Source organism: Papio anubis, chromosome 9 (genome assembly GCF_008728515.1).
Source record: "Papio anubis isolate 15944 chromosome 9, Panubis1.0, whole genome shotgun sequence".
NCBI lineage: Eukaryota > Metazoa > Chordata > Mammalia > Primates > Cercopithecidae > Papio > Papio anubis.
In genome coordinates, this window is record NC_044984.1 from 90,281,222 (window position 1) to 90,305,446 (window position 24,225).

Genomic DNA, 24,225 nt, shown 5'->3' on the forward strand with positions numbered 1-24,225 from the left:
CACTCTGGAAGAAAGAAACAACTTTCCCTGTGTCATGGGAAAATAAGCTTAGTGAGGGCGGGTAACAAGTTCCCACTAGTAAGTACTGGGGGCAGGATTCAAACTCAAGACTCAAATCTGGCCTCTAGAACCAGCATTATCAACCATTATGTTGCCAATCATATAAAACAATCATATAATGTGCTATTAAATATACTGTTTTTATTATCTTCTGCTACCGATATACTGCCTTCTGTTTTTGAGACAGAGTCCCATTCTGTCGCCCAGGCTGGAGTGCAGTGGTGCCATCTCAGCTCACTGCAACCTCTGCCTCCTGGATTCAAGCGATCCTTGTGCCTCAGCCTTCTGAGTAGCTGGAATTACAGGCGTGCGCTACCATGCTTGGTTAATTTTTGTACTTTTAGTAGAGACGAGGTTTAGTAGAGACGGAGGTTTCACCATGTTGGCCAGGCTGGTCTTGAACTCCTGGACTCAAGTGATCCACCCACCTCGGCCTCCCAAAGTGCTGGGATTACAGGCATGAACCACACTGCCCAGCCTATACTGCCTTTTTAATATAACTCAATATATATGAACAAATTGTAGGCATCTACTTATTTTCTATCTCATCTGTTTCCCAGGTCCTTGATTGCTAGTTCCCTCCAGCTCCCTCTGCATTTAATGACTAATAAATGTGGTTTCCGGTCTGGACTAATCTCTTATATCTTGAGTTATCAGGCGAAGTAATTTTCTGGTCCATAAAGGGATTGGTCTCCCCATAAATATATAAGGTGCTACTTTTACATTGGTTTTACATTACTTAAACCAAAGCTCTAGGGGATAGATTTTGATTGATTATAAATGTAGAACAACCATTTATCGAACATTGACTACTGACCAGATAGTGTACTGCTTTGCATATATTATCTCATTTAATGTTCTTCATTTAATGTTAACCCTGTGAGAGTCAGGAGAGAAGCACAACTTTAGATAGCAAGGAGTAAACCTGCTATCTCTCCACAGGTGCCGAAAGGAGACAATGAGACTCAACGGATCAGAACAAGACAGTTTACTACACACAGCAAACAGCAGAAGCATCGTCATAGCTGTGTCAGCCTCCCTTGCCCCCCAAGTCCCAAGAGGTGAAGTGATAGACCTAGACAGATAGATGTCAGGCGCACAGGGGATTCCAGCACAGCTGAGGAATCAGAGCCAACGGCCCAGAACTTTTTTAGCAAGCAGCAGTTTAGCAAGCAGTAAACAAGTAGTCCCATATTAGTAATTAGTGTTAGTTATTAGTAGGTCACATTGACCTACTCACGTGCCTATGTACCTTGCTACAGAAACTATTCAGTATCAGGAGATGGATAAATACCACAAATATTGTATCCTAATAGCAGCCTTATAAGATGGGTATTGATCTGGGCATGGTGGTATACACCTGTAATCCCAGCCACTTGGGAGACTGAGACAGGAGGACTGCTTGAGCCCAGGAGTTTGAGACCAGCCTGGGCAACATAAGTAGAGCCCACCTGATTAAAAAAAATTTTTTTTAAGATGGGTACTATCATGATCATCCTCTTTATCGATGAGGAGATTGAAGCAGAGATAACCTGCACATGGCAAAGACAGGATTTGAACTCAGACAGTCGTGGCTCCTAACCACAATACCAAGTTTCCTTTGTTGGGGTTCAGAAAATGATACCCCAAAGCATGGTGCTTTGACATACCAATACTTTGTACTAAAGCAGCAGCCTCAGAACTAGGGTCTGTCTCTGACCTTCTCCCACCCCCTATCTCTTGCCCCTCCTCCTCTCCTGAAGCACAGGAAGAGACTTTTCTCTGAAGTTCCCTTATCTACTTAAATATCCAATCCACTGAAGAGGAAAACAATTGTCTTCAGTCTTCTTACTGAAATTTCATTAACCAAGGAAAATTAAACTCATATCACAGAGGAAAAGACTGAAAATCAAACACCGTACCTACAGCCCAGATGAACTTTGTCCCAGACTATTGTCTGTTCTATGGACCCATTCATCTCATAAAAATCATTACTCTTCTAAAATTGCTTACATCCTGCATTCCCTTCTCCCCTATGAATAAGGGTATATAAACTTCTAGACCTTATTGGGTCTAGTGCTACTAGAATTGGGCATTCAGCTTCCTGTGATGCTCCCCTGCGCATAAATCAATTATGCTGTGCTTTTTCTCCTTGTAATTGGTCTATCGTCTATTTATTTCTCAGACTCAAATATCAAACCTCAAGAGGTGAGAGGGGGGTTCTTATGTTCCTACACCTTTGAGGTATGATTGTCTCTCTACAGTGGTACAATGGGCTTTGAACCACCAAAAAGATTTGAATTCTAATCTAGGTTCAGTGTTTGTATGATCCAAGGAAGCTCATATATTTTTTAATCTTAACTTCTTCGCTAGACAGAATACCGTATCTCTCAGGTTTGACAAAAATATATACAAAAAGCTTCCACCAGACAGAAAGCACTCAAATCTTGGATTTTTCCTCCTTTAAACCTATTCCGACCATACCTGTAGCTGATTCTGGCCATAATAAAAAAAACTAATAAGATGTTGGAATTATGAGAATAAACAAAATAAAAAGAAGAGCTCATCAATTTCAAAAGTAACTTCGTAAATGCTATCCCTCTTCATCCTGCATTAATATTTGTATTTCTATATATTTGTTTATTTGTACTCTACTTAACCACATTTTTGGGAGCGGCAGAGTGGTATAAAGGAAAAATCTTAGGCTTTGGAGCCATTTTACCTTCCACATGGCTTTTGACAAAAATACATAATCTCTCTGAAGCTGTCTCCTCATCTCTAAAATGGGGATTATAATAATATCTACCTTGAAGTACTGTGAGGATTTAAATTAGACAAATTACATAATAAAATATCCTGGCATAACATGAAAGGCATTCAATACATATTGGTCCCCTTCTTCTCAAAGAGGTTTTAAAGTTCCACAAGGGCAGACATTACACATTCATTTTACTCACCTCAGTAAATATTTCTAAATCATTTCATAAATTCCTTTTTAGATGATTGTATACCACTGGAACTTTTGTGTTATAGGATAAATAATGGTAGAACTCACCAAACTGTTCATCCTAATTAACAATTAGGGGTCATTTTCTTCATATGTGCTCAAAATGTATTCTATCTCATCTTTGAAAAATATAAAGCCTGTTATTTCCCCTATATTTGAACCAATTATTCTGATGAATATTCTGTGGAGCTATATGCCAACATGGCAATATATATATTTGCTTTTAAAATAGTAATGCCTTATAACCTAGGAATTGTATTTTTAAGAATTTATGGTAAAGAATCAAAAATACACTCCAAGATTCATGTAAAAGTATATTCAGTGCAGACTGTTTATAACAGGAGGAAAAATGAAAATAATAGAATAATATGTTATCACAGATGCAAAATACAAAGTATAATGAAGATATTAAGCCACCCACACTTTAGAAGAGTATATTTAGTCATATGAGAATTTGCTCAATATAAAGTGAAGAAAACAAGTTACAAAACTGTGTGTAGGCCGGGTGTGGTGGCTCACACCTGTAATCCTAGCACTTTGGTAGGCTGAGGTGGGTGGATTGCCTGAGCTCAGGAGTTCAAGATCAGCCTGGGCAAAGTAGTAAGACCCCATACCTACTAAAAATAAATTTTAAAAAATTAGCAAAACATTAGCTGGATGTGATGCTGCCTGCCTGTAGTCCCAGCTACTTGGGAGGCTGAGACACAAGAATTGCTTGAATCTGGGAGGCAGAGGTTGCAGTGAGCTAAGGTCGCACCACTTAACTCCAGCCTGGGTGAAAGAGTGAGACTCTGTCTCCAAAACAACAACAACAACAACAACAACAACAAACAAACAGCAAAAAAACTGTACAGCTGTTGTAAAAAAAAAAAGTACATATGTTACAATAAAAGTTAACAGTTTTCTTTGATTGGTGGGATTACTAGTGATTTTCGGTTTATTGTTTAGAACTTCTATATTTTCCAAAATTTTGTATAATATTTATAATTAGAAAAATATCAATGACTTATGCCCACTTAATTTTAATAAGGTATTTAAGATTAAAATTTAATATGGGCCAGGAATGGTGGTTCGCACCTGTAATCCCAGCACTTTCGGAGGCCAAGGTGGGTGCACAGCTGGAGCCCAGGAGTTTGAGACCAGCCTGGACAACAAAGCAAGACCCTATCTCTACAAAAAGAAATTTAAAAATTACCTGGGTGTGGTAGCACATGCCTGTGGTCCCAGCTACTCGGGAGGTTGAAGTGGGAGGACCTCTTGAGTCCAAGAGGTCAAGGCTTCAGTAAGCCAAGATCACACGTCTGCAGTCCAGCCTGGGTGACAGAATGAGACTGTCTCGAAAAAAAAAAAAAAATTAACATGAAGAGAAAAACCAAACTTAAATGCACAATCTTTACATAATGTGTTTATTGTAGTATTTTGCTTCACTTCACTGAGAAAACAGCTAAAGAGTCAGGCTTCTCAAGTACATATTGAGTCTTTGAAAGGCAGCTTCATGAAGTAGAAAAAGCAGAGTTTTGAAACCCAGGTATGTGGTCCTGAGCAGGTTATGAGGCAGAAGAATAGCGGCTGGAGGCAGGGAACCTAAGGCCCATTCATGCTGACTGGGTATCAGAGGCTACTCCCATTTCTCGAAAAAAAAAAAAAAATTAACATGAAGAGAAAAACCAAACTTAAATGCACAATGCTTTACGATGAATGTGCTTTGATTGTAGTATTTTGCTTCACTTCACTGTAGAAAACAGCTAAAGAACTCGGACAGCTACCCTCAACTGGTAACAGTTACCTGCTGGGCCTGCTTCCTCAGCTCTAAAACGGGGCTGTCACCCCTAATCAGATGGTAAGGTAAGATTTCCACAATTGTTGAAAGAGCCTGACACATAGTAGGAACTCAAAGTCTGTACAAAGACTTAAAGTTCATGAAACAATAGACAAACTAAGGGAGAAATCCACTTAAGTTTAGGGTGAATAAATCTAATAACTGTTTGGTAAAAACTACACTGACAATGACTGTCTTGTCAGTGTTCAACACTTATGTGAAACACTGAGCTTTTACAAGGCCAAGCCCCGTTTTAGGTTAAATTCTCGCAACCACGCTGAGGATGGTTCCGTTTTTAAAGCCGCGTTCCTGCCGTGGAAACAGTGGCCCTGGGGGTTAAGACACTGCCCAACACCGGCTGCGCCTGATAGACGCAGGTTCCCAATGCAGGCCCTCTCCAAAGTCTTGCCCACTGCTCCACAGTGCCTCAACAACCAACATTTCATCCTCAACCTCAAATCCATCTCTTCAGGGCCGCAAAAAAGCGTTACTTCCCAAAGGGCGTGTTCTCCAAGAACTGCATTTAGCATTTCAGATCAGAGTGAGCCGAACTCACTAGGATTACGACAAAAACCAGTGAGATTCGGATAACACCGTTACGTCGAAAGTTTTAATCCGTGACAGCGGAAATATTGCTTACGCCCTTAGGTAATTTCAAATGCACGTAAGAAGGCCGTGCCAGTCTCTGCTGGCGATGCAAGAGAAAGATGGGGCCGGCGGGGTCGTGGGGGGTGGGGGGACATGACACCGTATCCCAGACACAACCTGACCTCGTTTAAAATAAATTCTGTATCCGACTCCCTTCGGTGCGTTTCACCGCCCCTAGTCTTGTCTGGCTACCCCCGAATTCCTTTAAAAGGGGTTGAAACGGGTGTTGCAGAAGAGAGAATACTCAGGTAGAAACGGCCTGCGGCAGAGGCGCCCCCAAATCATGCAACCTGTTGGAAGAGTGAGGAAGGAACTCTGGGATCCTGAACATTCTCACGGGTGTAAAAAGACAAAGTAAAATCCCCATTAACCAAGTTGGGGAGAAGTCACATATGTTACACAGCCTCTCCCAGACCGCACATTTACAACACCGGCCTGCCTCCAGTCCTTGGCTGCCTCACCTTGCTCCTCAAGAGCGGGTTTCCCAAGACCCGCGCGCAGCCCGCCAGGCACAAACTCAAGCCGCTGCTGGTTGCCAGGAGATACTGGTCCAACCATCTCCTCCAATCAGCGCGCATCTCTTTTCGTCCAATCACAGAGGCAGGAAGGGCCGTGGTGGGAGGTGAAAGGTCACACTCCCGTTTGGCGGCCATTTTTCTTGAAACTCAGCGGCTCGGGACCTGGGGTACCTGCTGTAGTCACGAGGGACAAGCGGCAGCCTGGTCGGCAGTGAGTAGCCTGCAATATTCGGCCGTGGTTACGATGGTAAGGAGAACGAGAACGGCGGGAGAAGCGGGGACAAAGAGAAGGAGGGAGACCACCTCGCGGGGCCTAGTGGTTGCTTCGCGCGTTTCCCATTCATCCGCGTGAGGCGCCGCGCACCCGGTCGCCAGCTTCTTTCACTCTGCTTTTAGGATTTCTGAGGCGCGTGCTCCTCCCGATGCCTTTCTTTTCCTAGGAGTGCCCGTGCCTTCTCCTCTTTGTTTGAATCCGGGCTTGGGATATTCTTATTTGTGGCTACAGGGTCGGGGTAAAACTCAAAGAGAATTTGCACTTCCCACTTAACCACACTCCAAAATTCACTTTCATTGCATGAAAGTAATGATACGGCCATGCTCTAGTTTAACTCAGTTGGTTGGGGAAGACAGACAGTCAAAAAATAACAAATATGCAATTGCAAGTAATAAGTGCTAAGAAGAATGCAGACAGGAGGCTGTGAGGGTGCGTGTTAGACATTTAGAGGCTTAGTCAGAGATGGCCTCCCTAGGAGGTGGAATTTAACCTGAAGCCTAAGTGTCATGAAATAGACCCTTTAAAGAGCAGGAGGAGGAGTGTACCGAGCACAGGGAATAGGAGCATAAGACCTGCGGCCGGAAAGAAAGCTTGGTCAGTTGGAGAAATTGACAAAAAGGTACAGCCACTTGCAGGAAGAGTGGTTACGAGATGGTGTCGGAGGAGCAGGCGTTGGGCAGGACCTCTTAGGCTGTGTTGGGAGGTTTTGATTGTACTCCAAATCAATTGAAAATGATTGAGTTGGAAGCCATTGAATCATTTTAAGCAGAAATATGACAATTTGATGTGCACTTTAAAAAATCATGTTGCTGTGGTGGATAATAAATTGGAGAATGAAAACTGGAGACCCATTAGGTTATTGGAGTAATCGCCGTATCAAGTCACTCCGAATATGCTTATGTTAGAGGGGGTTAGTAGCCAAGTTTCTTAGTTCTGTTCTTTCTTTGACTGGTGAGTGAACAGAAAAGGGCAAAAACCGAATTCACTGGAGATGTTAATGGTTTGCTGAACAAACTTTAAGTGATTGCTATAAGAGGCAGTGCTAGTGACAAAGTCATTTAGGACCTAGCCCTAGCTTCCACAGTTAAAGACTGTCAAGCGTGATCTGCCCTCTGCTTCCTTCTGTAGTCTTATATTTGGGACTTTGACTGACAATGCTGAATTGTATGTCCCCAAAATCACCTTGTTGCTTAACTCTTCCCTCCTTTTACATAAGTAGCTAGCCTTGCCTGGAACAGGATTTTTTCCCGCTCTGGAAATAAATTCTCATTCTTTAAAACTGAGGTATTACTTATTTCAGGCAACCTTTCCTTTTTTTCCCTGGATTGCTTTGGTACCCTTGTGCCTAGTATATCTCCTCTTATTATGTTGCAATATGCAGTATAATTATTTGTATGTGAGGAGCCCCCCTCCCCATCTCCAACTTCTTGACAGGGACTCTGTTATTTATTTATGACAAGGTCTTGCTCTGTTCCCTAGTAGCTGGGACTACAGGTGTGCACCACCACATCTGACTATTTTTGGTAGAGAAGGTGGTCTCACTATGTTGCCTGGGCTGGTCTTGAAATTCTGGCCTCAAGTGATCCACCTGCCTTGGCCTTCCAGAATGCTGGAATTACAGATATGAGCCACCCTTTCTGGCCCGCATTTTTTTTTTTTTAAGTGCCTTTATCTTTGTTTCTTTAGAGCTCAGAACAGTAAGTGATGTATGTAGTCGGTGTTATCTTAAGTGAATAGTGAGTATTTTGTTTTGATGGGTTAAAGGTGATACTGGCTAACTGGATATTTAAATTTCCCTGGTACTCTCCAATAAATAAAAGTGAAAATTGTGTACTAAAATAATGAGTCAAGAGTTTTCTTCATTTGCATACCACAAAATATTGGTATTTAGTAGAAGAGAGTTGGTGGTGGGAGGAAAAATAATTAATTGGATCCTTTTTTGTTCTTTGTGCAGAGTTTACCCCTCAATCCCAAACCTTTCCTCAATGGACTAACAGGAAAGCCAGTGATGGTGAAACTTAAGTGGGGAATGGAGTACAAGGGCTATCTGGTATCTGTAGATGGCTACATGAACATGCAGGTAAGCTAAAGAGCTGTAAAGGTCATAACATTGCATTTAGTTTGCTTCACCTTATTGCTCAAAGGTTTAGTCTGACTAATAAGAATACATACAATTAAATTGACAAATGTACGGCAAAATTAAAAAATAAAGTCAAAGCCAGGGAGGATACTATGATATACTAGGTACAAGACATGGACTTAAACCAGAATTCAGCCACAGCTTTTATTCCTAGTAGTTAAAGTAAGAAGAGCTCAGACATTTAATTCATAATAATACTGTAAGGGAAACACACTACTTTGCTGGAGAAAACAAAACATTTCTCATCATTTAGCCCTGAAAGAAAGTTTTCAAGTGAAATTCATGAGTCTTTTAATGAATGATGCTAAAGGCACAACACCAAAGTTATTGAGGAAATTCATTCCTTCAGGGGAAAGACACATCTGCCGAAGAAATTGAACTGACTGTATGTCTGTCAAATGAGTTTCTGTAAATGATTCAGCCATGTGTTTTGGTGGGGTTTTTTTGTAATTAATTTTCTTTTTATTGTGGTAAAATATACATTACAATTTTGCCACTCTTAACCATTTTTAAGTGTATAATTCAGTGGCACTAAGTACCTTAACATTGTTCTACAGCCATTACCATTATCCATTTCCAGAACTTTTTTATCATCCAAAAGTGACATTTTTTGCCCATTAAACAGTAATTTTCCATTAAACAATAATTTTACAATTAAACTTTAAACAATAAGTTTCCATTGCTTCCTTCACCTAGCTAACCCATGGTAACCACTATTCTACATGTCTGTGAATTTGACCATGTATAATACCTCATACAGATGGAATCGTGTATTTATCCTTTTGTGTCTGGCTTGTTTGACATAGCGTAGTGTATTATTCAAGGTTCATCCATGTTGTAGCATGTGTCAGAACTTCCTTTTTATGACTGAATAATATTCCATTGTATGGATATACCACATTCTAATCTGTTTGCCTCTTGGTGGACACTGGGTTGCTTCCCTCTTTGGACTGTAGTAAGTAATGCTGCTGTGAACACGGATATACAAATGTCTGTTCGAGTCCCTGCTTTCAGCTCTTTGGGGTATATACCCAGAAGTGGAATTACTGGATTACTGGTAATTCCAAGTTTAATTTTTAAGGAGACCAAGCGTGGTGGCTCATGCCTGTAATCCCAGCACTTTGTGAGGCTGAGGTAGCAGATTGCTTGAGCCCAGCAGTTTGAGATTAGCCTGGGCAAGATAGCAAAACTGCATCTCTACAAAAAAAATACAAAAATTAGCTAGGCATGGTGGTGTGGGCACCTGTATTCCCAGCTACTCAGGAAGCTGAGGTAGGAGGATCACCTGAGCGTGGGGAGGTTGAAGCTGCAGTGAACCATGATCACATCACTGCACTCTAGTCTGGATAACAGAATAAGACCCTGTCTCAAAAAACAAAAAAAAATTTTTTTTTCCTTTTGAATAACTGTCACGCTATTTTCCACAGCAGCCACGTGGTTTTCCATACCCACCAGCAATGCACAAGGGTTCCCGTTTCTCCACATCCTCACCAACACTTGTTATTTTCTATGGGTGTTTATAAAATAGTTATTCTAATGGGTGTGAAGTGGTATCTTATTGTGGTTTTGATTTGCATTTTCCTAATGGCTAATGATGTTGAGCACCTTTTCATGTGTTTATTGGCCATTCGTTTATCTTTGGAGAAATGCCTGTTAATGTCTTTTGCATATTTAAAAAATTAGTTTGGGGTTGTTGTTTTTTAATAGTAGTTTCCCGCCAGGTTTTTAAAGGCTATCAAGACAGGTGGTCAATCCAATCATGAATCCAAGGATTCCATACTTGTTAGCAGAGTACTCAAAGGAGTACTTAAGTAGGCAGAGAGCTATGATTTTCCTTAACTTAGGCAATTACCACCTGAGCACATGACACTAAGGTCCCCAAAACATAGTTTGAGTTTGGACAATTCCCTAAACAGGAATCATTTACCAAGACCATAGAAAAATCTGGGAAGTATATGAATTGTGATTAAAATATTCTGGAATTAGTGGTGATAGTTGCACAAGGTTGCACAGGTTTTTGAATATACTAAAAACCACTGAATTGTACACTTTAAAAGGGTGAATTTTATGCTATGGAAATTAACATCTCAGTAATAAAAGATTTACCACTTAATAATTGTTTTAGAATTAATATAGCTTGCTAGTGACCCTGCCAGAGTTAAAAAATGTCTAAGTAACCAACCACTTTGAGTAGTCAACCATATTGATACCAGTGTTTGAATTTGTTCACTCAGCAAATATTTATTGATTCCCATTATGTGCTTGGCACTGTGAATATAGCATTGAACAAAACAAAATCCCTGCCCTCAAGAGTTTATGTTTTAGTGGTGGGAGGTGGTAATATAATGTGATAATAGGTGTGATAGATGCCATGCATGAAGAAAAAGAGAATAGAGAGACAGTATGTGCAATATTATATAGGATAGCCACTCTGAGGAAGCGAATTCTGGAAGATACCAGAATTAGTGTACAACTCAGGTGAGTGTCTGGGGAAAAGCATCCCAGTTTGAGGGAATAGCAAGTACAAAGGCCCTGTGGTGGAAGCATGCTTGGTATGTTCAAAGCACAGCAAAAAGGCCAGAGCAGATTGAGTTAAGGGACAAATGACAAAGTTAGGTTAGAATGGTGGCCATAGAGAGCCTGTTAAGTGATGGTGAAGACTGAATTTAATACATGATAGAAAGTATTTGGAGCATTATTGTGTAATTTAGAAAGCAGTTAAATGTTGTAATTACCTTTTACAAAAAATTAGTTGCTCTTAATACATTATTTCTTATAGCCGTTACATACAAACTAATTGTCTCAACAACTTCATATATTTCAGACAAAACTATCATCTGGATAATGAAGATTACTTTTTGTTTTCTATAAGAGAGGGAGTAACATCCAGTAGTAGTGTTCATTAACATGTTTTTCATGCCTTATGTCACATCCTATTTTAATCCTTATTGTTAAGCCGTGTTTTTCTTTTCCTTTTCCACATGCCTAGTTGTGAAGGAAACCTCCCTCTCTCCCTTCACTCCTGTTAGTGCCGTCGCTGAGTCCCAGGTGGCATTGATTGTGATTTTTCTTTTAATTACAAGTGAAGATTGTTACCTATATGTAGAAGGAAAGCTAAACATTTTGATATAAAATTAGAAATAATAGGGTTCAACAAAATAACTGTAAAAGTCACTGTTAACTATTTAACTTTCACTTAAGAACTTGTTTTTCCCTGTTTATTGGTACATAATTTAAAAAAATTTTCTTATTCAGGCCCAGATGTGGTAGCTCATGCCCGTAATCCCAGTACTTTGGGAGGCCAAGGCAGGAGGATCACTTGAAGGCAGAAATTCAAGACCAGCTTGGGCAGTATAGCAAGATCTCATCTCTACAAAAAAAAAAAAAATTGTTTTGAAGTAGCCAGACTTTGTGGCACATGCTTTTAGGCCTAGCTACTCAGGAGGTTGAGGCAGGAGGAGCCCAGGAGTTCAAGGTTTTGCTCAGCTATGATTGTGCCACTGCATTCCAGCCTGGGCAACAGAGGGAGACCCTGTTTCTTAAAAGACAGGAAAAGAAGAAAATTCTAACTCAGTTATCTGCTTTGGTTGCTGACTAATATAAAAGTATTTGGCATGCTAGCCATAGCTTTTGTATACCCATTTGGACACCTCAATATGATTTATGTTTTACTCTGAGAAAACTTAACGTCTGGTTCTTTAGAATGAATTTTCAGAAAACTTTTTAATCACAATTTATTCATAGAGACTGCCTTCTTCCACACACTGTTTTGATATCTAATGGGAAGAAATATTACATAACCTGGGAGATTCAGAGGCTTATGTTGAGACAAACTTTATTATATATTTGTTCTACATCCATGAATATTAATTTTATTGAAGGTTTATATGAAACCAAAAGTACTACAGTAGTAATAGAAAGCTCATCCTCTGTTTATTAATTATAGATAAATTTGAGTTGTTGGTATAGGAAGGTCATAGTAAGTTCTCTCACCAGTATTAGCTGTATTGTAATATTTTCCTCCTGTGTGATTATACTAATTTATTTCTTTTTATTGAAAGCTTGCAAATACAGAAGAATACATAGATGGAGCTTTGTCTGGACATCTGGGTGAAGTTTTAATAAGGTAACAAACAGCAGTGGTATATGTAAGGAGTTACTGGTGAGCATCAGGAATACCTGTTCTAAATATATTAGTGCCTCAATTTTGGAAGTACTTTAAAAAAAAATTACTATTATAATACTTTACAATTAGACTTCAAAAGTCTTTGAAATTGTTAAACTTGTCAAAGGTAAGTTTTCAAATGTTTTAGAACTGGCCAAAAGATTTTTCTAGGCTGTTAAATTTTCTGGCTCTTAGCTATAACCTTTTACAGTGGCAACCTTTTGCAGTGGCCTTCGTTGCAATAACTTAGTTTTGAATTTTAGTTGGGTCTGGCTGTTTGTAAGGATTTTTGTTATATTGATTCTCTGTACTAGCTTCAAAGCTTCAAATTCTGGTAATTGTTTCCTTTGGAAAATCATAAAGGTGTCATTTTAACAACCATATGGTGGAAAATAAGTGCAATGTGCTTTTCAACAAGTCTATGTAAAACTCTTTTTAAAAACAAATATATTAAAAAAATTTTTAAGACAAGAATATTGTAAATATAGCATTCAGTATTTTCATAATAAAAATACAGTAATTCAGATCATACAAGTTTCTGGTTGGAACAACAAAATGGACTTTTTCTATTTACAGGTGTAATAATGTCCTTTATATCAGAGGTGTGGAAGAAGAGGAAGAAGATGGGGAAATGAGAGAATAGCATCTTTTGTTGGGGATTTTTTTTTATATATATATTTCTAGACAATAAAGATTTGTTTGTTTTTCAACTTGACTTGCGAACTATTTGTATTCAGATATTTACAAGCAAAGCTCAAATGTTGAACCAGTTGGGAAAGATTACTCACAGAACTAATGCTTTAAAAGCCACCGAATTTCATTTAAGTTGCTTTTCTTTTGTAAGTTCAATACTCTTTTTTTTTCCCCCATAAAGGATAATTATATGCTTTAGATATTTTTATGAAGGTGAATTTCAGACCTTTTCTTGTAAAATTATCTATTAGCTGCGACCTTTTAAATGCAACGTTTTCAAGTTATTTTTGAGCCACTTTTAACATGTATAAAATTAAACATTTTCTTGGCATTAATAATATTCTGTCTTATTTTACTTAGTCAATAAATTACATGTTAATTCTGTGTCAGTATAAGCTAAATGTACATATTGTAGCTAAAACTGAAACATCTTCTAAAAATTAAAATGATTGTACAGACAGGGCACAACAGAAATTGGGAACTGACATTCAGGCTGAGGGCATATGATTTGTTTACTAAGGAGAAAAAAGTTCTTTGAACAAAACGTAATGTGGAATAAAAACCGGTCTCACAGTTATGTTCTGAGACCATAACTTCGAGGTTAAGTTTTAAGCCTTTCAAAACCCTTCAGATATTTTAGAGTTGTACATTGTTAAAATGTATATTCCATAGTAATAACAGCATGCTATGAACTTCCCTACAGATGGGTTGAGAAAATATATCATTTACAGTCTCATGTTGTAAGAGAATGGCCATTATTACACTTCAGTGGTCATTTACCATACAGTTTTATCAGTAAACTATCTTTGTGTATCCCCAAGTGGAACAACTCAAAGTATAGATAACAATGTTGAGCTATATGGACTAATACTTATGAATAAAGACTTCAACAAAAGAAAATAACTTATTCCTAATCCTATGGCCCTTAGAATAAGGGCCTGTCTTCCTCAAATTGATTAGGCCTGGTACATGGGGCAGAATATTGTCATTAGTGAAAGCCAAGATTTACAAAATATACCTAAGACATTCTGGTAATAAAATGTCTTACTGCTTTTATTCAAGTAAAAAAATATTCTTCCTCTTGTGCTTTTGTTTTTGTTTCATTGACTAAAGGTAGCTGCTGTTTGTTAGTAGATGGAGGTTTTGAATGATAGACAAGTCGTCTTCCCAACTGAAAAGAAAAACAAAATACTTAATATTTTCCATTTTCTATTGAAATTTGTGAAATACCAATATTAACTTGATTTTTACAAGGAATAATGTGGTTTGTAATATTAACTAATCACAGTTAAAAGGGACTTGTAACCTAACGGATGTCTAACATGCTAGGCAAAGTTGAGTAGCAAACTGGACACCGATAAGTATGCAGAAGGAGCAACAGTTAGGTTTTATTGGGAAGTGGGAAAACTTAGGTAAAGTCATCCAGTAGTATACGGTTCAAATGTGGTCAACCTAGAAAAGCACCATGTTGAAGGCCACCATTTTCTCAGTAAGTGCCATAGCCAGTTTTTCCTTCATGGTTGGAAGAGATGGCTTTCTCCTGTTGAGCACCTGACTAGCATTTAGAAATCTTGTTAAGTCCAGAAAACCGTGTACCATCTTGAACACTGGCTGGCTTCTGGAGGTGTTCCCAACAGCAGAGGCTTTGGGAAACCCCTAGTTCATACCTATTCATTCTCTCTGGGGCATATATACTCAAGTATATTACTACTTATTTTTCTCTTTACTTTTGGGATTCCCTTGCCTGCTGTTTATTTTGTTTTGCTTTTGTAGCTGAATTTGTATAAATTAAATGTATAAGTGCGAAAACTGCCATAATTCTGTGAGATTTGATGGGACATTGCCACTGTGTTCAAAAGGCACTATTGACATTTTAGGACAATTCTTATGTGAGATTGTCCCCTGCATTGCAGGCCCAAGAGAACCTAAATAACAATAGCACTCTTCCCCATCACTGTAACAACAAAAATGTCCTTGGGGGACTAGAATCTCTGAATTCATTCTGCAATATCAGAATTTTTCACTGTCAGAGATCTTTGGTAACATTTGTTATTAATACTGTCTGAAAAAATTACCAATGATGAAGTGTCCTAATTGGGTCAGCTTCTATCAGAGGTCATTGTGTGTTGTTGATTTATCAGATAACCATTTTTTCCCCAATTTTTTTCAGGTTTAGTTTTTATGCTCATTTTTAGTCTGTTAATTCACTATACATCAAGTATCCATGATGTGCCAGGTATTAGGGATACAAACGTCATAAAACTCATGGTCTAGAAGGAAAGGTGAATATATTAAAAAATAATTTCAATTTGGTGGGTTTACTAAGTAGTCCATGTGGAAGGGTGATGAATGGTTAATTCTTGGGAAGAGAGAACAGGTGAGGAAAGTCTTCATGGAAAGAATTGAACTAGATAAATACCCTTTTTAAGGTGAAGTATTTCAATAAAATATTTTGAAGTAATCATCTTTTTGCTATGGCACATACTAACAATTCCCATATTTCAGAATTTTTTTCAAGTTCTTACCTCAAGAGGTTGGTTGTAAGGCACACAGTAAGCATTCGTTATGCGTTAGCTGTTACTATGGTAAGAATCAGTGTCCACAATAGCTTTGCAGATAACCAGGAAATTGTCCTTCTGGAATATATTTCAGACTGTATCCCAGAGGAGGGAAAGAGTGGCATATAAAACAAAAGGCTCTCCTTACCCTGTGTAGAAGTGATGGACCACATGTACGTGACTGCCTAATCCCAAACTTCTGATTGGACAGGTGGTCTTGCAAAATAAAGAACTTTGGCTTCTGGTCCTGATTCTGCTGCTACGTCATAGTGACTCTGGGCAAATCATTTTGACTCCAGCTGTCAATCTCATTATCTTTACAATATGGGGATTGTACACAGTCCCCACAGTTACATGCGATTCTCTGGGTTCACTTATCTCCAAAACATTACTGAGTGAAAGAAGCCAAGTTCCTAGCTATCAGTAAGAAAAGGAATATGTACATAAATACATATATGTGTATGTATATTTCCAGAGCGATGCAAATGAACCTGTTAACAGTGGTTGCCTCCAGGAAGGGGAGCTGAGGAAGACTGACTTTACACTGAATACTCTTGTATCTTTTGAACTTTGAACAATATGCTTTTATAATCTATTCCAAAAAACTAAAAAAAAAAAAATACCTGATTTTAATGAACCTAGGGCTAAAGAAAAAGAGGAGAGAGAAGAGGCTTCTTTTACTAAAAAGTGTTTAATTGAGAACTAGAGAGCCACTAATTTGAATTATTCTAAAAGTAACAACCAGAGAGACCAATTGAAGCTGTGAGCAAGAAAGATTATCCTTCTGAAGTTCAACCTGGATAAGTTAGACGAATAAAGTATTTTGTTTTTGTACCACAGAGGCACTCACATATTGATATGGCTGGATCTATTAATAGCAAAACAAACCTTTTTCTTTGGTTGTGCTACTGCTTTTTCCAGAGCAGCTTTTAGCCTTTCCTCTTGGTGTCTTTGTTTTTCTCTCATTTTCTCATCACGAAACCTGTCACAAGAAGGGAGAAACATTCTTGTAACTATAAATCACATTAAGTAAGAAAAGTACATTACTCTTTGATAATGAGCCATGTGAATAGAAGACCTCCTTTAAAGTTAAATGAAAATGATACTTCATCTTTACTCATAACAATGGCTTTTGAATATTCAGGTAAATCTCAAATACTATTTTGAAATGGGAAGAAATTTCATCATTTTGGAAAATATGAAATATACCCAGATCTTGGTCTACTTTTTTTTTTTTCCCGAGACACAATCTCACTCTGTTGCCCAGGCTGGAGTGCAGTGGCGTAATCTTGGCTCACTGCAACCTCTACCTCCTGGGTTCAGGCAATTCTCCTGTCTCAGCCTCCCAAGTAGCTGGGATTACAGGTGCATGCCACCACACCCAGCTAATTTTTGTATTTTTAGTAGAGACGGGGTTTCACCATGTTGCCCAGGCTGGTCTTGAACTCCTGACCTCGTGATCTGCCCGCCTCGGCCTCCCAAACATTTCAGCACTTTACAGATAGTTTGTATTATAGCTACTTGAATTAACTTTCAGCTACTTTTTCCTCTTTTTAAACCTTTCAATTGAAGTGTCACATACATACAGAAAAGTATACAAATGCATAGCTTAGTGAGCTGCCACAAAAGTGTACCTTCCAATTAATCTTTTTGAATAATATCCTCAAATTATGAGCAAGAAATGGTATTTGTCATATTCTCTTTAGGGTTATTTTGAGGGAAAAATTAATCTGTGCAACTTATCAAGTACAAAGTGGTGAGCAATAGGCACTAAATACGTGATAGCTATTTTATGAAGCTATTTAATGATATTCTAAGTGTAAGGTTATATACTAGGGAATGGAAATAACATGTACTGAGCATTTCTATTGCAAAATTAGGTGCCCCAAACCATGGGGAAAATCAGCTAAAAATTTTTTTTTTGAGACAGAGTCTTGCTCTGTTGCCCAGGCTGGAGTGCAGTGGCACAATCTCGGCTCACTGCAAGCTCCGCCTCCCAGGTTCACGCCATTCTCCTGCCTCAGCCTCCCGAGTAGCTAGGACTACAGGCGCCTGCCACCACGCCCGGCTAATTTTTTTTTATTTTTAGTAGAGACAGGGTTTCACCATGTTAGCCAGGATGGTCTCGATCTCCTGACTTCGTGATCCACCCGCCTCGGCCTCCCAAAGTGCTGGGATTACAGGCGTGAGCCACCGCGCCTGGCCCAGCTAAAATTCTTTTTAAGAAGAATGTAAATAATTGGAATTACATTCATGTATCACTGCTAAAAATGAGTTGTAATTACACTTTGATGCAAATATATTTTTACTGTAAAAAAGATGCAAGTGCTGTTAGTGTAGTCATAATGAGGTCATCTTAGGGAAGGAGTAACTTTTCATTTATAATTTTTTTTAAAGCTTGCTTTATGTTCAATAAGATCCCATCAGAATCACCGTAATATAGTCTGGACTTCATTTTTACTATGGGTAAGCATATCCATACATCTGTAAAGTAGTAGGCAATAACAAAATATCTAATACAAGTGGCTAATATTTGAGTGCTTACTATGTGCCAAGCATGCTCTTGTAATTTACTTGGATCATCTAATTTAATCCTCACAACAACCTGTAAGTACCATTATTACTCCCATTTTACAGATAAGGAAACCGCCTAGAGTGCTTGTGTTGCCTAAGGTCACAAAGTCATAAATAGTTGAACTGAACTCACTCAGCATGGTCTAATCCCCAGCCTGGTACCCAGAGTACTAGTTGGCCTCTCAACATGTTTTTTGCTATTACATGAACATCATCCCACTTGTAAACATTCCCTACATGCCACAGTAGGCTAGGGGTCATATTTACAATAATCATTGCCTCAAACTAGGACAGTAGGCCCTCCATATTCACAGTTCCACCTCTGGGCATTCAACCAACTGCAGATTGAAAATATTTGGAGAAAAGCCCCAACAATAAAAATACTACAAATTTTAAGGAATACAGTATGACAGCTCTAGCATTTACATTGTATTAAGTAGTCAAGAAATGATTTTAAAGTATACAGGAGGATATACGTAGGTTATATGCAAATATGCCATCTTACATGAGACATAAGCATCTGCAGATTTTGGCATCCTTGGGAGGTCCTGGAACCAATCCCCTACAGATACCAAAGGACAACTGTTTGTCCATAAAAGTTCTTATTTAACTTGGTATGGAAATTGGTAAATGAATGCATTCTGAAAGGCCACGGTCAGGACATACCACCCTCAATGCACAGATCTCCTTTGAAGGGCAGCAAGCTATGCAAGGGTATGAGGGATGGGGTGGGGCTCCATGGACGATAATCCTCATGTGGTTGTCTTGAGGAATAAATGAGTGAACGTTGCGTAAGTGTTGGCAGTTATACACTGCGGAAAACCCTCACTGTGTAGCTCTGACTTTCAAACAATTCATTAGGAATTAGGAGCCCTTCATGGGAGAACTACAGGTAGATTGAGTCTGCTTGCAGTTTTCCCATGACAGGCTCCTAATTCTATGCCTTGGGTCCTTCACCACCAATGCAATTCTCCTTCCCCATGATAGGTAGTCAAAACTTTTCATGTAATTACTTATTCATAAATTTTATATAATTACCAAAGATTTGCTTTTCCAGGCTAGTTTGTCCATCCCAAACTAGGTCAGTTGCCCCTGGTGAACTCTGTTCACCCAGTTCCTTCCTTCGCAGTGCTCATTACCATTGGTAATGACACATTTATTTCCTAAGAATATTTGATGAATGTGTCTTCCATGCTAAATAATAGCTGTATGAGGAGAGCAGGGCTGGATTTCATTCCTCCTCACTGTGTCCCTATAATATGGCATTACACAAGAGACTTGCTAATGTGTTTGTGGAATCTGAGCAAAACCAGCTACTCATTAAGTCATTCTTATCCTTATTGAATATACTTTTGCCGCCGTTCTTTCTGTTTCATCCTCTCAATTGCCTCCACATTTTCTCTGGGAATGGATTCGATGAGGTCACACAGTTCTACCAGGCGAGACTCTACTTTTACCAGCTTTTGAATTGGGTTGAGGCCGTCATCCTCAGCATCTCCAATGCAGACTTTGTATACTTCAGTAATCTTTTTACTAAGTGAGTCTATCAGTATTTCCTGAGATTGAGAAGAGCAGAAAACATTAACATCACATTGCACATTCAATAAATATATAATACCATTTTACTATATTACAGTAAAAACCCATGTATATGCTATTAAATGTTTACTTTTTTTATTTTTATTTTTATTTTTTTTGAGATGGAGCCTCGCTCTGTCACCCAGGCTGGAGTGCAGTGGTGCAGTCTCATCTCACTGCAACCTCCGCCTCCCAGGTTCAAGCAATTCTTGTGCCTCAGCCGCCCAAGTAGCTGGGATTACAGGCATGCGCCACCACGCCCAGCTAAATTTTGTATTTTTAGTAGCGATGGGGCTTCACCATGTTGGCCAGGCTGGTCTCGAACTCCTGACCTCAGGTGATCGGGCTGCCTTGGCCTCCCAAAGTGCTGGAATTACAGGCGTGAGCCACTGTGCCTGGCCTGATGTTTACTTTTTTAAAGGAGAAGTTTTAATAAAACAGATCATTGAGAAAATGCAGCAGTGACATTTAACTTATATCATAATTTATAGTCAGAGCATTACTATAGTAACACCTTGGATTATTTTCTTAAAATATATTGAACTCTAGATATAAAAAGTAATTATAATGGGCAGAATATTTTTTGCTTGAATGATTTTGTATATCTGACTCCCTAAGAATTCAAATAGAGGCAACAAACATTTTAAATCATTTTTTGCCGCTCAGATGCATTTCCTTTTGGCACAATATGTAACCCAGTTCCCTTCTTTTTTGCATATATTACTCTGTTATAATTGTGAAACTATAATCATCCTATATGATAGTTCTCTGCCTTATCCTTATAGACCAGGAGAGCAGGAGCTACATCTTATGCTTAAACTTACGACTAAAACAGTGCTTTGCACATAACTGTGCACTGGATAAATGTTTGCTGAATAAATGACTGAATGCATTCTCTCAGAAAAAAAAGTTGCAAGCAAACAGGTACCCAGGCTGGCCTACTAAAGCCTTTTTAGAAGTATCATTTTCACTGTTTTCGTTGGGAAGCCGTTGCAGTATTCTAGTCTAAACAAAAGCTTAGGCCAAACCTTGCTGATCCCTGTACCTCGACACTGTGCCGTTTTAACTGTTGGTGGAGATTCTTAAGGTGGTAGGTAACTTGTCTCAGGACCCTAAGAAAATTGTCATCCTCTTTCACCATTGTGAACCCGGTGTTTGCAATTAAGAGGAGCTCAACAAACTGCTAGGCAGTGTGAATCACTCTCTAGGTAGTATTCTGCCCCATTTCCTGCTTCCGCTCAAGAAGATGAGCATCACCATAAATCCAGCGACAAATAACTCTCAAGACAGATGTGGCTCCTGGAGCCATGGGAAGCCCTTCCTGGCACCATGAACACCTTACAGAGCCACCAACACAATTACAACCCAAGATATGATATCAAGAGTGTACTTCCAACAGCCTTTCTCTTCCACCTCCTAGCTTAAAAAGCTTTCTGATGGTCCTGTTTAGCATAAAGCTCCTTTTTACCTTCGTAAGGTAACACTCATTATATTTCCTATTTACATGAATGACATGATCCTTCTAGAAAACTTGGAGAAATACATAATAATAGAAAACAGCAAAAGTCCTATATTGGCCATAAATTTCCCTTTTCCCCTTTCTCTAAAATAACACTATGTTTCTTATTTATGTAACAGCACGTTCTTTTTCTAAACCTTGGAGACATAGAAAAATATAAAAGAAAATAAAAGTAACCCATCGGATTGAAATATTGTAAATTGCATATGAAAACAACACTGCTGCAACGTGAGTCACTAAATAAAGCAGAGAAAAATACTTTAAAAATATATTCACCACTGGTTTTGAGGAAAAACAACTTTAAGATGAGAGTGGTTGCTAGTTGATGGAAATTTCTGAAGGAGACCTGTTGAACACTTAGATGGCTTTAGAGATGGATGAGCAGGGCAGTGGCTTTTTACGATGTCTTTTCTATACCACTGCCCCCTCCCCCTTTTTTTCTTAAATTCCCTCTTCTAAGAGGAGAGAAAATGGCGAGAAGAGATATTTTCTTAAGATAACAAGGTAAGAACAAGAGATAGGAGACAGGAGAGGAGAATGAGATGAATGAAGGTATTCACGTATGAAAAAGGGATTGAGAGCCTGGCCTGACAAAGCAAAAAGGCAAAGAAAAGGGAGCACAAGGCACAGGCCAATTGACGACAGCAAAGGGAAGTTTCAGCCCCATCCCTGGAACTGCCCCCAGATGGCAGGCCCAGCCCACCGTACCTCGGAGGAGGAGCTGTCAAGAGCGTCTGCCCGGGTAAATGGGACAGGAATTATGGAAGACTGATAGCAGAGAACTTCAGGTGCCTTTCAACAGTGAATGGGAAGTGATATGACCAGAGCAGTGTTTTAGGAGGAATCATTGTATCAAAACTGGAGAGGGGAAGCCGGGGATGGATATCTAGATGTCAATGAAAGACTTTTCAAACTCAAGGGTTCTGTCATTCTAATCCATGTCACATTCTGTGTGTTGACTGTACACAGTTCTCTCAATTGCAACTCATCGGCTCCTTGTGCAAAGAAAACAGTAAAACCAGAGATAAACACATTCCTCAAATTGAACAATGGAGCAGTTTATGTTCCATTTCATGTTCGGTGAAGAACTAACAACTGCTACACTAAACAACATGGATGAATCTCACAAACATAGTGTTGAGAGAAAGAAGCCAGACATGTTACAGGATTCCATTCCAATAAAGTTCAAAAACAGGAAAGCTGATTGATGGCATGAGAGGTCAGGACGGTGGGAAAGAGGGCTGGGAAAGACTGGAAGCAGGTGTGAGGAAGGTTTGCAGGGGCTGATAATGGTGTATTCCCTGATCTGGGGGGTAGCACACGGGTGTGTTTGCTTTGAGGAAATTCCTTGAGAGGTACACTTGTGATTTGTGCACTTCTCAACATTACATTATACTTGAAGTTAAAATTTTATTTTAGGCCAGGCGCGGTGGCTCAAGCCTGTAATCCCAGCACTTTGGGAGGTCGAGACGGGCGGATTACGAGGTCAGGAGATCGAGACCATCCTGGCTAACCCGGTGAAACCCCGTCTCTACTAAAAAATACAAAAAACTAGCCAGGCAAGGTGGCGGGCGCCTGTAGTCCCAGCTGCTCGGGAGGCTGAGGCAGGAGAATGGCGTGAACCCGGGAGGCGGAGCTTGCAGTGAGCTGAGATCTGGCCACTGCACTCCAGCCTGGGCGACAGAGCGAGACTCTGTCTCTGAAAAAAAAAAAAAAAAAAAAAAAAAATTATTTTAAAAGTAAAATACTGGATCAAGGGCAAAATTTTTAGGGGATTAAGTGTCATTAAGAGTGTGGAAGTTTTGAAAGAATAAATTTCATTTCATACTGATAGCTCCAGAGTAACATAACTTATGAATATCACAGTCAGATATGTCAGTTATACCTCAATAAAGCTGGAAAAGAAACTTAAAAAATGAGCTGCAGTTAAATTTACTCCAAGGATTATGTTTTGTATATTCTGAGATCTGAAAAAAAATGGAGGTAGAGAAGCAAAAAATCCTAAGAATACCTTCCCTCCCAATTTTCCTGCTTCGCCTCCCCCTCCCCACCCCCCCATTTCACATCTCTAGAAGACACTATGGATTATTAGTCCCACTTCTCCAGAGTGTGCAATACATGAATGCCAAATTTATACTTGCAATCAAAATTTCATGGATAGCCATTTTAAAAGGAATTTTATGTCAATTCTACTTTCTTTCTTTAGGTATCTGGTTGCCTCAATGTTAAAGAGTATCAAAAATGCCACTTTTATTTTTTAATAATTGCACCAAATTTGGATGAAAGGGGCTTAGTTGGGGTGGGGCAGGGAGGAGGGGAGATATCACAAATATTTATCAGACATTTGCATGTCAATTGGTTTCAGAATTATTTAAAACAGTTGAAGTGTGGAAACCACTCAAGTGTCCATCAATAGATGAATGAATAAACAATATATGGTATAAACATACAATGGAATATTATTCAGCCATAAAAATAATGCAATCCTGATACATGCTACAACATGGATGAACTTTGAAAACATGCTAAATGAAATAAACCAAACACAAAAGGACCAATATTGTATGATTCTTTTTTTGTGACGTACCTAGAATAGTCAAATTCAGAGAGAAAGTAAAATGGTGGTTTCCAAGGGCTAGGAGAGGGAGGGAGGAATGGAAAGTTATTGTTTAATGGGTATAGAATTTCAGCTT

At 39.0% G+C, this 24,225-nt stretch overlaps 2 protein-coding genes and 1 long non-coding RNA gene across 4 annotated transcripts in view; 1 reads left to right on the forward strand and 2 right to left on the reverse strand.

Annotated features, from left to right (window-relative positions):
* The window catches only part of LOC108581085, a 62,839-nt gene extending 58,555 nt beyond the window's left edge, over positions 1-4,284 (reverse strand). Inside the window, exon 1 of one of the 2 annotated variants that reach the window (XR_004176165.1) lies at positions 4,242-4,284. This is a non-coding gene — a long non-coding RNA (uncharacterized LOC108581085). The remainder of the gene's footprint in view (positions 1-4,241) is intronic. The other variant, XR_004176164.1, reaches the window with a different exon arrangement.
* Positions 4,285-5,860: 1,576 nt separating this feature from the next.
* SNRPF (small nuclear ribonucleoprotein polypeptide F) lies at positions 5,861-13,325 on the forward strand. Its single transcript, XM_009181455.2, has 4 exons — positions 5,861-6,278; positions 8,260-8,385; positions 12,507-12,571; positions 13,187-13,325. Exons 1-4 carry the CDS (start codon positions 6,276-6,278, stop codon positions 13,251-13,253), a joined length of 261 nt encoding a protein of 86 aa, XP_009179719.1. The 5' UTR covers positions 5,861-6,275; the 3' UTR covers positions 13,254-13,325.
* Positions 13,326-14,332: 1,007 nt separating this feature from the next.
* Positions 14,333-24,225, reverse strand: part of CCDC38 (coiled-coil domain containing 38) — a 66,564-nt gene continuing 56,671 nt past the window's right edge. The window contains exons 14-16 of the mRNA XM_003906980.3: positions 19,786-19,991; positions 16,750-16,843; positions 14,333-14,474 (exon numbers count right to left, since the gene is read on the reverse strand). Of these exons, the coding sequence (XP_003907029.1) occupies positions 14,361-14,474; positions 16,750-16,843; positions 19,786-19,991 (414 nt within the window). The 3' untranslated portion in view covers positions 14,333-14,360. The remainder of the gene's footprint in view (positions 14,475-16,749; positions 16,844-19,785; positions 19,992-24,225) is intronic.

Bases quoted from the DNA above. Each gene is read 5' to 3' on its own strand.
- SNRPF (XM_009181455.2), top strand. The intron at 8,386-12,506 runs GTAAGCTAAAGA...TTTTATTGAAAG, and splicing joins ATGGCTACATGAACATGCAG to CTTGCAAATACAGAAGAATA. The intron at 12,572-13,186 runs GTAACAAACAGC...TTCTATTTACAG, and splicing joins CTGGGTGAAGTTTTAATAAG to GTGTAATAATGTCCTTTATA.